The sequence below is a fragment of the Lissotriton vulgaris genome, chromosome 3_1, assembly GCF_964263255.1.
Source record: "Lissotriton vulgaris chromosome 3_1, aLisVul1.2, whole genome shotgun sequence".
Lineage (NCBI taxonomy): Eukaryota > Metazoa > Chordata > Amphibia > Caudata > Salamandridae > Lissotriton > Lissotriton vulgaris.
The window spans coordinates 264322413-264338798 of record NC_141689.1 but is presented as its reverse complement, the minus strand read 5'-3'; the positions used below and the strand labels follow the sequence as shown (position 1 = coordinate 264338798).

The following is a 16386-nucleotide window of genomic DNA, read 5'->3' as shown; positions in this document are numbered from 1 at the left end:
CATAGTTTTAAGGCTCTGTACATTACTTTTAAAGCATTTCACAATACAGGACTGGACTTTCAGAGCTTTGAGTGCTATATTCCATTGTGACCTCTCCAGTCGGGCCCAAATTTCAATTTAGTTGTTCCAAACTTTAAAAGGTCCAGTTGGGGTGACAGGAGCTTTCTGACCTGTACCTCCATGCCTCATGAAATTAAAAAGAAATCTGATTTTCTGGCCTTCAGGAAAAGCTCAAAACATTGCTTTTTTTAACCAGTAGCTTCTGTATGAGACTCTCTCCTCCACTTAATTGGCAGTTTCTTACTTTCCTGAGCTTAGCGCCTAGACACCTATGGATAGTAGAGCACTTTATACATTTTTATTTTCATTTATCTGAAGCTACAGGATATAACTCATGAATCATGAAAGTTAATTTGAGATACTCTACAATGTTAGAATGTGTTAGTTGACCGACTTTTCCTTCCAACCACACAGGAATATCTTTTCTGTTATGCATTGTGTTACGAAATGCAAACAAAAGGATTAACAACTGCTATAAAAGAAAGACATTGTATTAATATTATTGTTATTATTGTTATTATTATTGTTGTTACTAACCCGTTTATCGTGGCGGCGATTCTGCCGCGGTGCGGCACCTTTGATGAGTGGGCGGGGTCGCATGGGCCAACGGAGCTAGTGCGCGCGACGGCCGTTGGCCGACAACGGGCAACGGGTTAACATCATAAATGACAACAAATAACAACAATAATAAGTACATAGTAATACTAATAAGATGATGATGAAGATAATAATAATAACGTGATGCAATTGATAAATACGCTGTACCTATTTAAGTATAGCAATGGCCAAAATTCACACTTTCTAAAGAAATGTTTGCATTTTCTGTTCTGGTGTCTGATATTGATAATGTTTGAGTGTGTCTGACACAAACACAGTTCGGTATCCCACAATTAAAATTGTGTTTCCACAGAAAAGTATTAAATCACGACCTATCCATGTGCTCAGCAAAAGTGCACAGAATAGAAAAAACTATATTATTACTTTTTTGACAAATTCATGATCATGGTCGGCATGGCCACATCTGCGGTAGCGTAAAATCTCTCAATATAAGATTTATCAGACCTGAAAGAGCCGTGAGGCCTTATTCGGATAAAGGTGGATTTCTTAGCTTGTCGATAACATCTCTCAGCTCACTGCTTAATTCCTAGCAGGGTGCTTATTCAGAAATAATAGGTGTTCCTCTTCACGATGACACATGTCACATAATGTGAAGGGGAGAGAAGGATTGACTGATAAAAACACCCAACCGAGTAAAGAAGCTAGCATACGACACATCAATCAAAATAATTGATTATAAGCTGCATAGACTAACGCTGCCATTGTATTACTGTGAGCGCTCCAAGATGGCCGCTGTGAGGTTACTGAGGCGGCCTGTGTGAAATCACTGTGTTGTGAAGCAATGCTGCAATTAAGGCAAGAGTTAATGCACCTGTCTCACAAGCCTGGCTGGTTGGCAGAAAGGTTTCCTGTTCCCTTGCTCAGAGAAGATGCTGCTTTGTCCTCATGAGACGAATGAAAACACTCTAGAACCACAGAGTTCCAAATATATATAGTAAATGTGAATCAAAATGAAGGCTTCAATTTTACTAGAAAAAAACTTTTTTGTACGAGGTCGACTATTTAGATACACGGAGAGCATGTCTAACTTAACACATCATTCTTTTTTTATATTTTTATTTATTGTTTCACAGCATCAGATTTTATCAACATAGTTTAAGCAATCATATACTCATGAAAGGTACATCATTCTTAGTGCTATGCAAATCCAGCGGTTATTTCAATAAAATGCTGGAGCACGGTGTTACACCAAAATTGATAACGCAGCGCTCAGACCTTTTCTAAACGCAGGGATGCGCTATATGTACATAAAATACGGTGAACCCCTGCCTTTCCTCTAGCGCTAAAAAAACTACCTAGTGCCAACACAGGCACCCTTGCGCCATGTTGCAAGGGTACTTGTGCTGCAGGGCAATTGTTTAAGCGCAGGAAGGGACACCTTCCTTTAAATAAACAATCTTGAAAGGCGATTTGCTGTTTCTACCTGTGCTGCATAATGCAGCATACATATAAAGAGAAAAATACGAGGAGAAATTACTGATTTCTTCTCGGATCACCATCCTAAGACCATGTTTTACCAGGTATTAGTTGTTGGTGCTGCCCCATCCCATCCTAAATAAGGGGCAGCATTAAAAAGCAATGGGTGTTGCGGAGACGCCCAATGCAACAACAATTGCAAGCCACTCTCACGCTAAGTGAAGTGTGAAAGGGGACCTTATTTACAAGGCAGCGTTCAGCTACGTTGAGTGGCTTAACGCTGCCTGGTAAATATGCCTTTCACTGAGCCAGGTGAAAACAGAAGTTTGCACCAGCTGATCCTCTCCCTCACCAAGGACCCCATCACCACCAAAGCCAACCTCCACGAAGGAATGAAGGCTGTCGCCGACTGGATGAAGACCAGCCATCTGAAACTGATCTCGGACAAGTCGGAGGTCCTCATCCTCAGCTCCAACCCTTCAGCCTGGGACGAGTCCTGGTGACCGACGGAACTGGGGGCAGCCCCGACAACCACGCACGCAACCTGGGAATCATCTTCGACTCAATGCTTTCAATGACCAAGCAAGTTAACGCCGTCCCCTCCTCCTGCTTCAACACCCTTCACATGCTCAGCAAGACATACAGATGGATCCCGACAGATTCAAGAAAGACAGTCACCCAGGCCCTTGTCAGCAGCAGACTTGACAACGGAAACGCCCTCTACGCTGAAGCCTCAACCAAGCTCATCAAACGACTACAACGAATCCAAAACGCCTCGGCACAACTGATCCTCGACATACCCCGCCACAGCCACATCCCCCCCACCTGGGAAACCTGAACTGGCTCCCCGTAAACAAGAGGATATCATTCAAGCTCCACACCCACGCACAGAAGGCACTCCACAAGACCGGCCCAGTCTACCTCAACAGACGGCTCTCCTTCAACATCCCCAACCACCAGCTACGATCTGCCAACCTCTCACTCGCCACTGTCCCGCGCATCCGAAGAACAACTACCGGTGGGAGATCCTTCTCCCACCTCACCGCCAAGACATGGAACACCCTCCCACTGAGAACTATGACAGACCCAAGACCTGCTGACCTTCAGGAGGGTACTCGAGACCTGGCTGTTCGATCAGTAGCGCACCCCCGGGAACAGGACCCTTGCAGGTATGTAGTGCGCTTTACAAATGATTGATTGATGGAGTATGAGTCTTTTTGCAAAATTCATATAGAACTGCAGTTTTCCCCCACAAAACTGCAGGATACTGTGTTTTGAACTCAAAATGAAGAAATACATTTCTGAGTCACCCTCCTTTTAGAACCTGCGGAACTTGTAATGATGTGTTAACGAATGATAGGCAAAGCGTCCGAGCACAATATCTCCACATTATTTTAAGGGTCTGCTCAGTGACCCGCTGGTGATAGACCAGTTTTCCTCTTCCAGGGCACGTCTGACTTCGACAGCAGCAGCGTGTAGCGAGACAGGGAGACAGCAATAGGGCTGAGTCAGCCCAGGGTCGTAGCGATCCAGGATTGTAGGAGTACCAACAGGAATACCCGCAGCGAGGAAACGAGAGAGGACAGCTGGCAACATCGGAAGGTGAGCTGAGTGCAAGCCAAGCAGAGTGAACCCTTGGCCCCCTAAGCGGTCCTCTGAGGAAGCAGCCCAGTCTGGTCTGGGTGCAGCTTGTGGGATGCCAGGTGGCTCCTGGTGGGCTGCTTGGCTCTGCCTACCCTACCACTTCAATCAACCGCTGTCAGTTTAGGTGTGAAAGCTGCCACGACTAGAGCCCTCCCAGAGGACGCCAGGTAAGGAGAGCAGTGCCAACCGAATTTGCAACCTCTGCTCCCCCTCCCTACGCTGCCCCTTATTTACCATCATCACTTGTTCTCCATCAACCATCCATCACCTTTGTGTAAGACAACTATCCTGACCCCAGCCACTGTCCCAAACATCTGCATCAGCGCTGCTAATTGTGATCTGCAGACATGCAACACCTTGCACCTCAGAACCAGAAGCATCTAAAGTGCCTCGCAGATCCTCCTGCCTCACCAGCCTCTCAACCTACTGCACCTAGTATCCTGCATGACCAAGAAGGAGAGAGGGGGGCCCCATAGGTAGGCGGGCTGCAGAGGTCGGGTGCATGGGGGCGACCAGCATAAGGCCTAGGCTATTGCAGCATGCTCCCGCCGTGCTACCCACTTCCCATCCCCCCAATCTGTAAGCAACAGCAAGGGGCTTCTCAACTTCTGCGGAGTTGCAATCTTACCACTAACCCAAGAACCAAGACCTTTCAAATCAGAAGCCAATCCGTGATTCTTCTCAAGGGGTGCATAGGAGGGACAGCTCCCTGCCTTAACATTCATTAGAAGCACTAGTTAAATCATGCGCTCTGGACAACAAAGAGGTCCTGTGGTAGCACTTTGAAAACCGAAGCAGGGGGCAGACAGATTGGAACCTACAGAGGCGCCCAATCAGATGCTTGATCTAATACCAACGTCACCTCTGAGCGACTTGCAGACCAACTCAAACCTACATAATCCTGAAGCCAGCCTTACAGGACCCAACACTACCCTCTTTCAGCAAAAATCACTTCCAAATGTAACTATCTCAAAAATGCAGGCTCTGCTACTTTTTCCAGCAATTAAGCCTCAAGGGCTTGCCCATCTCCCTGAGCCTGATAGTGACCGTCAGTAAGTGGGGCACTAACTGCAATCCAGTACCCCCTCACCTGGAAACCTGGCCTGGAACAAGCAAATCCTTTGCCCCCCATGAGCCCACTAGGGGGGTTGCTCCAAAAGGAAGTAAGGAGCGTCTGCCCCCTCCCCATCCTCTTGGGCAGGCCAGGGAGATTCAACTGCCATGTTTGGCACTAAATCATGGTGTAAAGCAGGGCCAGCACAAGAGGAAAAAGAAAAACATAACATATTGGCCAGTAACGTAGCCCGCAAAGTATTGCCAGAGGGGGATCTCCCACAGCCTTTATTCAATTTGTCACTGAGCAGGAAAGACCTAGCCCACCCAATTTCTCAGATAGAGGAATAAGAAGAAGAAAAAGAAGAAAGGAAGCAGGTGGCCCAGGGAAAGAAGGAAAGCTCTGTTCCCCTGATAACTAGTCAACTAGAGGAACAACCACTACTCAGGGGTTTTCCGAAAAAAGCTGGAAAGCAGATCACAGGAAAATGTACAAACCCATCTGACTCCCTTCGAGAAAGATTCTTATCATCTCGCAAAGGACTTATTCTAACTTTGATCTAAGGAATGGGGAATTATGCTGTCATCATACGGAAAAGAAGCCGCCAAGAACTCAAGCCCCTCAGCCACCCCAAATTAGGAGGTTAAGGCCCAACAAGAGTCGCCCTACAGAGGTCGGTGGAAGCAATGTCCTTCCAAGCTAACACAATAGACATACAGATTAGTCTTCCAAACACTCTGGCTCTGTATGTCGCCAGCATCGATGAAAAGATCACAAACGTGAACAACCTGATAAAACGGGCCCAGGCTGATACTGACCATCCTCGCCAAGCTTGCAACTACTCCTAGAGAAGCAAAGTGCGCTTCCGGAGGAGATGGCAAAGCCAGTGGGAGAGCTTAAAGAAATAGCCTATACAAAGACCTCAATCCCTAGAGGTGAGACCTTAGATGGAGGCAAAAATTCAATAAAAACCCCCCAAGATGGGCCAATAGTTGGGGAGGAAGGTGCAGCTGTATGTGATCCATTGCAGCACTCGGCTACAACCGTCTGCAATGAAGACAGCAGCTGCTCACGTGCGACCGTTGTGGCCAAAAGACTTGGGGACAACCACGGACCCTCACTCAGACAAAAGAGGGCACATCATGTTGATGAAGCAGATCCTAAAGGGAAACAATCAAAAAGGAGAAAGTGCCACAACAAAACTCGAACAACGAAGTACAACCTGGCGCCCTATCCCCTGTTCCAAACTTGGAACCGTGAAGATATTATTCAGCACAAAGACAAAACCCAGTTGAGGGGCCTGGAAAGGGCGATGGATGGCCTAAGTCTAATCCCAGAACCTGCTCCTATGCAAAAGATCAGCACCAGGAAATGCCCCAAAGCAATAATCACGGCAGTCATAGCAGACTCGACTACATGAGTAAAAAGGCCCCCGCTAACCACGCAAAAATTCCAAGGCAAGACAGGGCCACCCAAGCCTAGAGTCTCGTTGCTGGGGGGCAATAGTATTTGAATGACCGCCCCACCAGACAACCAGACCAGAGACACTAGGCATCTAACAGATCACACTGAGGATCTTGAACAAGCAAGTGCCATGCAAAATATCATAGATACAGTCTTAACGAAGGAAAGCAAGCCAGGAACCCCAATCAACTTGCCCTCTACAATTGAAAACATTGGCCTTGACTCCTCCCTGCATGAAGGAGGCCCTCTTCTATATCTTAGGTCCCGGTCCATCTTAACCCTGAGAATGACAGGCTCCTCTCACAGGCCTGGCCTCCCTTACTGAGTAAATTCAATCCAGCACTCCAAACTACCCTAATTCGGGCCATCAAAAGGCTAGAAAGAGTCCAAGATGGTTGCCTAGACATAAGGCATCTACAAGGTTCAACTGCCTATACATTATTCTACTCAGAATACAAGTCCAAAGGCTCATTTGACATTCTAAACCAAGGCAACATCCTCAAGCTAATCCAAGTGACGGGCTTGCTGGAAGAAGTTACATCGTACGGGATTGCATCTATTGAGTTCATTGTGTCTGGGAACTGCCAGAAAAATGAAGCAACCAAGGTTACTTGATGAACCAGGGAGCTAGCATCGAAAATCATGAGACACGCGGATATCTGCAAGCAGTGGGGAATATCCATCTCTCCTGTAAAGGAACGAGGTTACCCACACATCCTTGGAAGTTTGTTGGACGTGGTCCGTCTAACAACTCAGCCAAGACTGGTTTACTCGGTCCTCAGAGGTGCCCTAAGTATAACTCTGGCTTCCTGAACATGGGACACAAAAGGCGGCCATAAAACTCAAACCAGTGTCCCTGAAGGAGCAGAAAACTGTGCATGGCTGCCTGGTACCTTGAACTCAACACGACTACTAAGGTGACAAAGCAGCTTCCATAACGTACATTCGGAAAGCCCACTTAAGATAGGCTCTTGCAACATCAATGGACTGGCTAACAAACTGGGCGGTCAGGTCAAAACATCCTAGGTATGCCCCTTTGAAATTATTCTACAACAAGAGACTTGGCTACAGACAGCATACCAACTACAAGGATACACAAACCATCACATAGCTGCATTTAAATAGCAGAGTTTTGGCCGCAGCAATTGAGGCCTTGCAATCTACGTGTCGGCTAATAGTGCAACTCACTCTTGGGAACAAGCGAACGACACCTCAGGGCTGCAAGCAGTAGGCACTTCACTTACAGCTGCCAATGGCCAGTTAAAGAGTTTAAGTCTGATAAACATTTATATCCACCCCAATCCAGGCACAAGGACTGCCCTTACCAAGAAATGTACCTGAGATCAGAAAACCCCAGCACAGATATAATAATTACAGGAGACTTTACAATGTGACTAATGACCGATCTCCCTGCAAACGAGATAATGCAGTTACCAGAAGGCGATTGGGCAATACCATCTCAGGACCATCCCGGATGGCAAAAAGATTTGCCAAGATGATGGGCCCTCCAAGGAAACCTGGAACATCTTGGATTAAGATAAAGAGCCCTTAACGGCCGATTACACACCGACAAGCCACCTGGTTTTTCATACCTAACCGACACTGTGGCCTCTCTGATCGACTACATATTTGTAAGCCTTTCTTTACTGAAACAAATCACTTCATTCGGCTTTGGCGAAAAAATGGACAGCGACTATTGTCCTCAAGAGCTTACCCTCAACATCAGGTTAGACAAACATAACACTGCACCAAAAGTTATATAATGAATCTCAAACGTATAAAGTGCTCTACCAACTCCCTCTCAGCCCTGGTTGCTGAAGCCAAACTGCTACTAGCTAACATCCATAAACTAGAGGGAGACCCATTGTTGAGTTGGTTAACATTTACTAATAAACCGGCAGATCGGTTTGCAAAACCGGCACCGGGTAAAGCAAAGCCACAAGGCGCAGGTTCCAGTCATCCAATAAGGACTGCCAAAAAAAGATCAATCGGCTGAGAAGCCTCAAAAGGTCACCAATGGACACAAAAATAATAAGCAACTTAAGGGATGCGTGAAGACATCTGAATGGCAACATTTGAATTCTAAAGGGAAATATTGAACTCCTACTGGGCTAAACTACTGTACGATACGAGGACAAATAATTCCGTAAACGTCTAGCACACTATAAACGGACTGGGTGGCTTCTTGCAACATCTCCAAGCTCGAAAAAGGGGCAAGCATCAGGCAATGTTGGCTCTGTAATCATCAAAAAGAGGACATAATACATGTACTGTGCCTGTGTCCAACCCTTCTAGAGCATAGGAGAGTCCTGTTATGAAGGGGATTGATTGCTAAAGATATAAGATCCTGCAGGGAAGCAGTTCTGGCCTGCTTCGGCCCATCAAACATCATGCTAAATTGTGCCTTGGTCAAATTCACTCATCGTTTCTTTAGGACAATAGAGGCACGGGATCATGCATGCGAAGGGCTGATAAATAATTAGGCAACTTCTGGGCCCTCACCTTCGACTACTCCCCCCCAATGACATTCCACATTCCTACTATCATACACGCCTTAGCTTACACTATGGGGTTATGCATAGCAGGTGCTTATTTATTTCCAGCAACCTTCTACATAATCTTGTCCCACTCTTCTAGGACAGTAACAACGTAAAGTTCCCCGGCTTTTAACATTACACATGTATGCACTTTACATTTTACCACCACCGTGTTACAAACATGTAAAACTGGCCCCTTATATGCCTCAATGATTTTTAACTCCTATTATCTTAAGTATGTATCTATATGGAACATGTAAACTACTATGTGATACCATTTTCTTATGTTGCAAAGGGTTTAATTAATAATGCAATCAAATATTTGTATAAATGTCGATAGAGCCTTTAATTACATCTAAAATTATCACTTGTCAGGTTGCCTAGATTGATATCTCAATTCTTAGTATTCCATGATACTACATTTTATTGAGCATTACAAACAATACATGGGACAGCCAAGACTCAATCAATATCCTCAAAGCAAATAATAATGTATTTATTAAACTCAGAGCACACGCTTACACACAGGCCTCAAGATGGTAGGCAAAAAGTAGTTTCAAGTGGAAATGAATTTTTAATTGCAATATTCATGCTTGAGACAGTTCATTTATTTTCTTTATAAGCAGCTGTCTTTATACATAAGATATGCATTAGAAAGCATTAGAAATGGCATATAAATATGCCATGCCATGAATATCCTTATTCAGACTACCATGTGTAGTATAATCACAAAATGTAGTTATTTTTAATTTGATCATAAGAAAAAGTTAACAATTTAAAAAATCCTCATCTTAATTTATAGAATCTAGACTGGTGGAATTATACCCTAGCAAATGTTTCAAATAAGTCAGATTGCACGTGCCTGGTGGTCAGTGGAAACATGAGGGATATAGGCGTGACCACACAGTCATAGGTTCAAATCCTGGTGGGGACATTCAGACTTGTTCATTCTTTCATTCGAGGTATACAAGATGATTACTATAGAGTTGTATATTAATAAATATCTGTTATTTAGCACCAAGACACCCTTCTTGATGAAGTGTGAATGCTATATTAAAAATGTCCACTTGTGATTCACTTAGGAAGCACACACTAATTTACTCCCATCAAAGTCAGGAGATACTGCATTTCCACGAATAGGAAGGAAACATTGCATGTTTGGAAGGTTTCTCCTCATTGAAAAAAATTGCAGTGATATAAAAAACGTCAATCTTGAAATGAAGTTTTGTAACTTTTATGTGTGCTGCTTAAAGCAAAATGTCATTTTTATTTTTGATTGTTTATGTGCAGGAAGGGTTACTCCTGCACATAAACAATCAATTGCAATTTGCTGTTTTAATGTGTGCTGCACACATGGAAATAGCAAAAACGGGGAGAAATAAAGCATTTCTCCTCGTTTTGCCTGTTTAAGACCAGGTTTTCCCTGGTCTTAATTTTGGCGAGGCCTCCTCTTTACGTCACCCTTGTAAATAGGGGGCAGTGTCAAAATCCTTGAGTGTTGCAGTGGAACGTCCACCACAACACCCATTGACCTCCCCTTTCACACTAAGTATAGCGTGAAAGGGTGCCTTATTTACAGGGTAGCGTTAACCCACATTAAGTGGCTTAATGCTGCCTTGTAAATAAGGAAAAGCCTCCTTAGCCACCACAACGCCACTAAAAGTGATGTTGTGGTGGCTATAGGGGCATGTAAATAAGATCCCATGTTTTTTTTAAAGTTCCTGCATAAATGTTAATCTTTCTGTGTCAAACTATGCCTACATTAGGCCCAATCAAAAATGTTGCGCATGATTTCAAGTAAATCCAGATTAATGGGTGCTGGAAGTGGCCCTCTCCTGGGTGCTTTCTCACAACTTTTTGTTTTTCTCCTTCCCAGTTTTCTGCTGCTCTGGCTGCTCGCCTTAGTAGGCAAGTGCTCTTGGTACAGCTGTACAGTGCCAAAGCGCTGTGCTCATCATATACATTCTGTGTACGCATGAAGGGCTGATTTCAGTTAGCAGTGAGTGGCTTGTCATGGGTTAAGGTCTATACAAGGGACATGTACCTTGAATGTGCCTCTGTAGGCCTGCCGGATTGGTTGCCCCATCCACGGAGATAGGACATTGATTGTGCCACACGTTTGCCCTGGTGGGGTCAGTGTGCTTGGGTTACTGTTATTCGGTTTGGCATTTAGAAAGCTATGTGCTAAGGTTCTGAATGTCTCCTGCTATATCAGAGATTTCCCTGCTGACAGGGTGCAGTGTTAGGAAGAGGCTGGGCAAGTGCGTGTGCATAGATGTGCATGAATGATGCAGGTTCGTGTGTTTGGTATAACAGGGCCTTATTCTCACATTGGATTAGCATGAGGGCAGTAGGGAAAGGTTGTCAAACATTGTTTCCAAGTGGCAGAATAGTAACAATATAGCGTCTGGTATCAATGAGTTCGTAATGGTGAATCCTCTCCAGTAGTACGAGTGGGTTGAGAAAGTAGGCATTTCAATGTGCGTGGCTCTGTGTGCCTGGTGGCCTGTCTCCTAAATCACAACTAGGTGCTTGGGTGATGGCCCAATCTGTGCACTCCTGATAGAATGGCCATAAACTAGGGGGTCAAGGGAAACTGCGCAGTTCGGAGGGGCCTCTTTGGGATGGTTAAAAATGGGTGGAAATTGCACATGCATTCAAAGGGGCATAGTCCTGGCCCCACTAAAGATTGTGATCAAAACTCCTGGGGTAGCACAGGAAAACATTTAGAAAGAGCCTGTGCATTTTGACATTTCAAAGGAGGCCTTTCGAACTGATCATATCTTCAAAGGCCTTGGTGGGTATAACTACTGGGGCTTCAGCCTCCGAAAGTAGAGACGTTTTTGGATTTGGAACCATACTTCACTGGTTCGATACTGGGAAATTTGTCATGGGTAATCATTAGGGCAGGAGGGACTGCAACTGGACTATCTGCAGACTTGTGGTGGCTTGGAGCTTATCGTGCTCCAGGAAAGGGACTTTCACTTGGTAGATTTTGCCTGTGCCTTGTGGTCATCTGCAGCTGACTGTCAGGTCACACCTTCGCTCCGGGTGAAAACATTTCTTCTGACGTGGAGTGCGCCAGCTTCCTGGGTCACAACCTTTTGACTATGGGGAGAGAGCGATCCTGCACTCGTGCAGGTGTAGTCGGGTACTTGGAGTTCTAATCCGGATGGACTAAACTAAGTAACAAGTTTCTTTCCATGTGTAGGTTGTTCCGACTGTTGAGTCAACAGGGCGTCAACAGAGGCAACTTGTATTGTTAGCTGGTGGAGTTGAGAGACTGTGGGGCTGGGTCACGAGGCAGAGCCAGAGAGGGGTCACTGTTTGACCTTTCTGCAATGGGAAAGTCTGATGATTGCACGAAACTGTAAAGTGTATATCCAATGTGTTTTTCACTTTTATTTTAATAGAGAAGTTGACAATTGTGTATAAATGTAGAGTGTATATAATTATGTGTGTCTTGTTTTGATTTCAGTGTGTGTGTGTTTATATAAAGACGAGTGTTTTTTTATACATACAGTGTGGAGTCTTATTATGGCGAACGTAGTGTGCTTCAAGATTGGGAGTTGTGCTAATACTTAGTATACTCGATCCTTGACAATGAGCCTAATTGCTTGGTGCCAAGCTACCAGGGTGTGAGCACCGGTGATCGGACAATTGTATTGTATTGTACTCATTTTATTTGGATTAGTGAATTCTGACTCGCTTTGATGCGTCTCAGCCGCCCGAAAAGGGTCTAACAATGGGTTTCATATATTTAGTGTAATTTTTTTTTTCTTTCTTCTGCAACGCTTTTTCACAAACATTTCGCCTGTTAGAGACTGGTTAGACCAGAAAATGGAATGCAAGAACTGTGTAACTGCAAATGTGCAGTGGCAGAAAGTGCTACATCAGCAACGTTCCCCATGCCCATGTTACTTTAGAAACTGTAAGGAAATATTTTCTTGGAAATTATCTTGCTTGGCATTTTCATGCTATGCATACTTCATGCACAATTTTCACATGGATGACTGCCCAAGCTTATTATGCCAATAAATGTAATGATCCTGAAAATATGCATATTTCCTAAGGAAAATAATGTTGCAATTTCACCCTGGCTTGGCTTGCATAGTTAAGACTTTACATGGATATCCTTAAGGCAGATTCATGGCCTCTTTTAACCACAAACTGTTTGTTGCAGCTGTGACTCTCTCTAGATCTCAATGAGTAGTCCAGGCAACTGCACACTTTATCACGACCACCTGTGGTTTTGACAAATAAGTCATTTAAATTAATATGCCTCGTTTAGGTGTGGCTTAAATCCAGCGAACAAACACAAACCCATAGATCTCAATGATTTTTTAAATAAATGGGGATTGGTAATAATGAAAATCACATGAAATATTTATTAAAGATTGCTCATTACAGGTTATAGTAATGGACCTCAAGCTTCATTTGGCTAAACTGTCGTGATTTATTTAAGTCCAGCTATTCCTGTTATGATAAAGGATTTCATTAATAAGACAGAGAGGGGGGCACATATACATTTCTGGCTAGTTATGCCTAATATCCCTCCTTCTTCCTACGAGAGACATGGAGTGTGGAACATGGCTAGAATATGTATTTTATAAAATATAATAAATAAAGAAGTAACATTTTCAATTTCTCCTAATTTCTCTCAGTGCAATTAGGAGTATGAAACAGCAGAATATTGAAATACATAATTTGAGTGAATCTGTGAAAAAAATGTATAAACAAATATGAACTTAAGAAAGAAAAGTATACAGCAATATCATCATACTCTAGCCGTATCAGTATGGCTAGATTCATTTTATCACAAAGCTAGACAGATTTAAACCATCAATTAATGCCTTCAATTATAGAATCATCTGTGCATTTCTGCACAAAACCAATTTTTTTTTCAGAATAAATTATTTTCAACTTGATTTGATAAATTAATTGCTAGGCCAGAAAAAAGTGCCAATGTATCACTAAGAGAATCACTTCGTTGGTGATCACTTAGGGTCAAATTTACATTTTAGAAGCATGTTTAACACGTCTGTCTTTTACTCTGCTTATGACCTGGGAATTCCAATCACTTCTTATTGACCCCTCCTCTAGGGTTCTTCTGGCAAGGTCTCATGAGAAGTAGGTCATTAACCCCTTCCATGCTAATGACAAGGTCAGCTCGTCATGGGTGTTACCTGCGCTGCGCTCATGACGAGCTGACCTTGTCATGAACAATGGGAAAAAATGAGTGCCAGCGCCCAGCGGGAAAACCCTTAGCAGCCAAGGTGTTAAGAAAGGAAAAGATTACTTTCAAAGTTCAAGCATCTATGATTAGGGAAAACTGATAATCAATATAAATTGATCGACGGATCTTCTTCACATCTTCTAATTTCAGTCTTTGTCTGTAGAATGATGCTAAGAGTGAAATGATGCAGTGATGTGGGATTTTGGTATAAACAAGTTGTTATTGTCTACCACTCACCACAGGCAAGTAGATATGCAATTAACTAAAGTTGGATGGAATGGAATAACACCACTCCTAGCAATATTGTGTCATGTTAAAGTGTTCTTGCTTGAAGCAATTTGTATTTATTTTAAAGTCACTCATCGCTTGATATATTGTCCTATGATTTCCCACAATTTTTGCCAATATGTTTGTTAAATTCCATCCATACGCTGGACATGTCCCATCTCCATACATTTAGACCTAGTTTCAGGCCCACAACTTGATTTCCATTAAGTCTGTTTATGATGTAATACTGTCTAAAGGAGCTGGGGGTCGGTTTGTTCTCTTTTGAGAACTTGAAATGTCCCCTCTGTCAGATTAAGTCATGGAAAGTGGGAAGTTTTGCACTCATTAAAACTAAATATTATTTACATGTTATTTTTCTTACCATGCTTAGATATATTAGTCGGGGAGTAAACATTTCAGTGCAATGACTTTAAGAATATACATTCATTTTCAAGTTTGGAGGGATTCATTTGGTTATTTTACCCAATTTTTGTAGGTTTACAGTTTATGGACTCAGCAAATAGGGAAACAATTGGGGGTTCCCTTTATAAATGATATGCCTACTAAAGATAATGAAACCAGTATCCGTGTGGACCAATATGCTTCTAATGTTATCATTCAAATGTTCACTTGATGGATTGGAACGAGATAGAAGGCTGTTTTGTGGATGATAGCAAAATCCATAATGGATGTGAACAAAGAGCAAATTTTGCTAGTTATTAAAACTGAACAAATTTGCAAAAAAATGCATCAGCACATAGAGTGCTTTTAAACATGTTGAGTTTCATGAAATAACGGGTAACGGGTCCCTCAGAAACTCCCTATTAGATGAGATTTCTTGAATGAGTTTACCGATTCCTACTTGGGATATATTTTTCTTTGACTTTTTTTTTACTTTGTCAATTGAGGCACCTATTTCAAAACTTCAAAATAGGTATTATGAGAGCTATCAACAAGAGTGTGTGGCCGTTGGACTCTGCATTAAACACTGTTTTTATTCTTCGACATCGAGCGCAGCTACACCTGCCAAGACTGCCATTGCATTCTTCACAAATATCAATTCATTAAGTCTTTCAGTAAAAATGTTATGGAGTCAATTTGCCATTGAGTAAGTAAATATGTTAAGCATAACATGCATGAACATCCCCAAACCCCTGCCACAGTCTGTTTAAAAAAGAAAATGTGTAAAATGTAGTAACCACGAAGTTGCTCCCTAGTTTAAAACAACACTATGCTCCTTGTTGGAAGTCATAATTTTCCATATTCTGATATCTCATTTATTGAACTGAACTCACCATCTGAAAGAGTAACAACTGTTATGTCTTCACTGGAGACGCCGGGGCCATAACGATTGTAAGCGAGAATTCGCAGAGAATATTCTGTAAATTTTCTCAGCCCTTCTAGTTTGTAATATAGTCCATCAACTTCTATGTTCTGGGGACAGACAAAGCAGGAAATTCATTCGATTAGCATGAAAGACGTGCAAGTAGAGACCGATAACATGAGAAAATGCAAAAGGAATATATATTGGCAGTTCTATTCTCCACTTAGCCGAAACTATGTCACTGAAGAAACTTCAAACAAAATGTAGGTCAAGCTTGTACTTTTAAAAAAATGTGCTCAAACATAAAAGGAATGGCCATTGCTGATCTTTATTTCATGTTGATGATTCAGGATTCCATACAAAAAATGCTGTGAAAAATGTACGTAATATAACAAATAATTGACAAAAATATGTTAGCATTGAAAAGCAAACAACCCTAGGTACCATACTGTAGCATGTTATCCAAAGTGTTACTGTGAAATACAAAATAAATGTTGCTATGAAATGCTTTTGATGCATCCATGCCAAAAAGAGGGATCCTGCTCTAATAGTATGAATCATAACTAAGGGCCTCATTAGGATGGCGGATTGACCTGCGTCCATCCGCCACCCCCGAGGTGGAGGGACCATCCGCAGGGGCAGCGGCGGTCCCTCCGGTGCAATTAGGATGTGACCGCCACCCTGGCGGTCACATCCTGGATCTTTAACCTTGCGGCGGGTGCTGCTTGAAGCAGCACCCGCCGCAAAGTTAAAAAATCATGTTTCA

At 43.0% G+C, this 16386-nt stretch overlaps 1 protein-coding gene across 1 annotated transcript in view; it reads right to left on the bottom strand.

The window, feature by feature from the left end:
* DCC (DCC netrin 1 receptor) overlaps positions 1 to 16386 on the bottom strand; it is a 1223862-nt gene that overhangs the window by 200264 nt on the left and 1007212 nt on the right. Inside the window, exon 11 of the mRNA XM_086960395.1 lies at positions 15592 to 15730. Coding sequence (XP_086816521.1) covers positions 15592 to 15730 — 139 coding nt within the window. The remainder of the gene's footprint in view (positions 1 to 15591; positions 15731 to 16386) is intronic.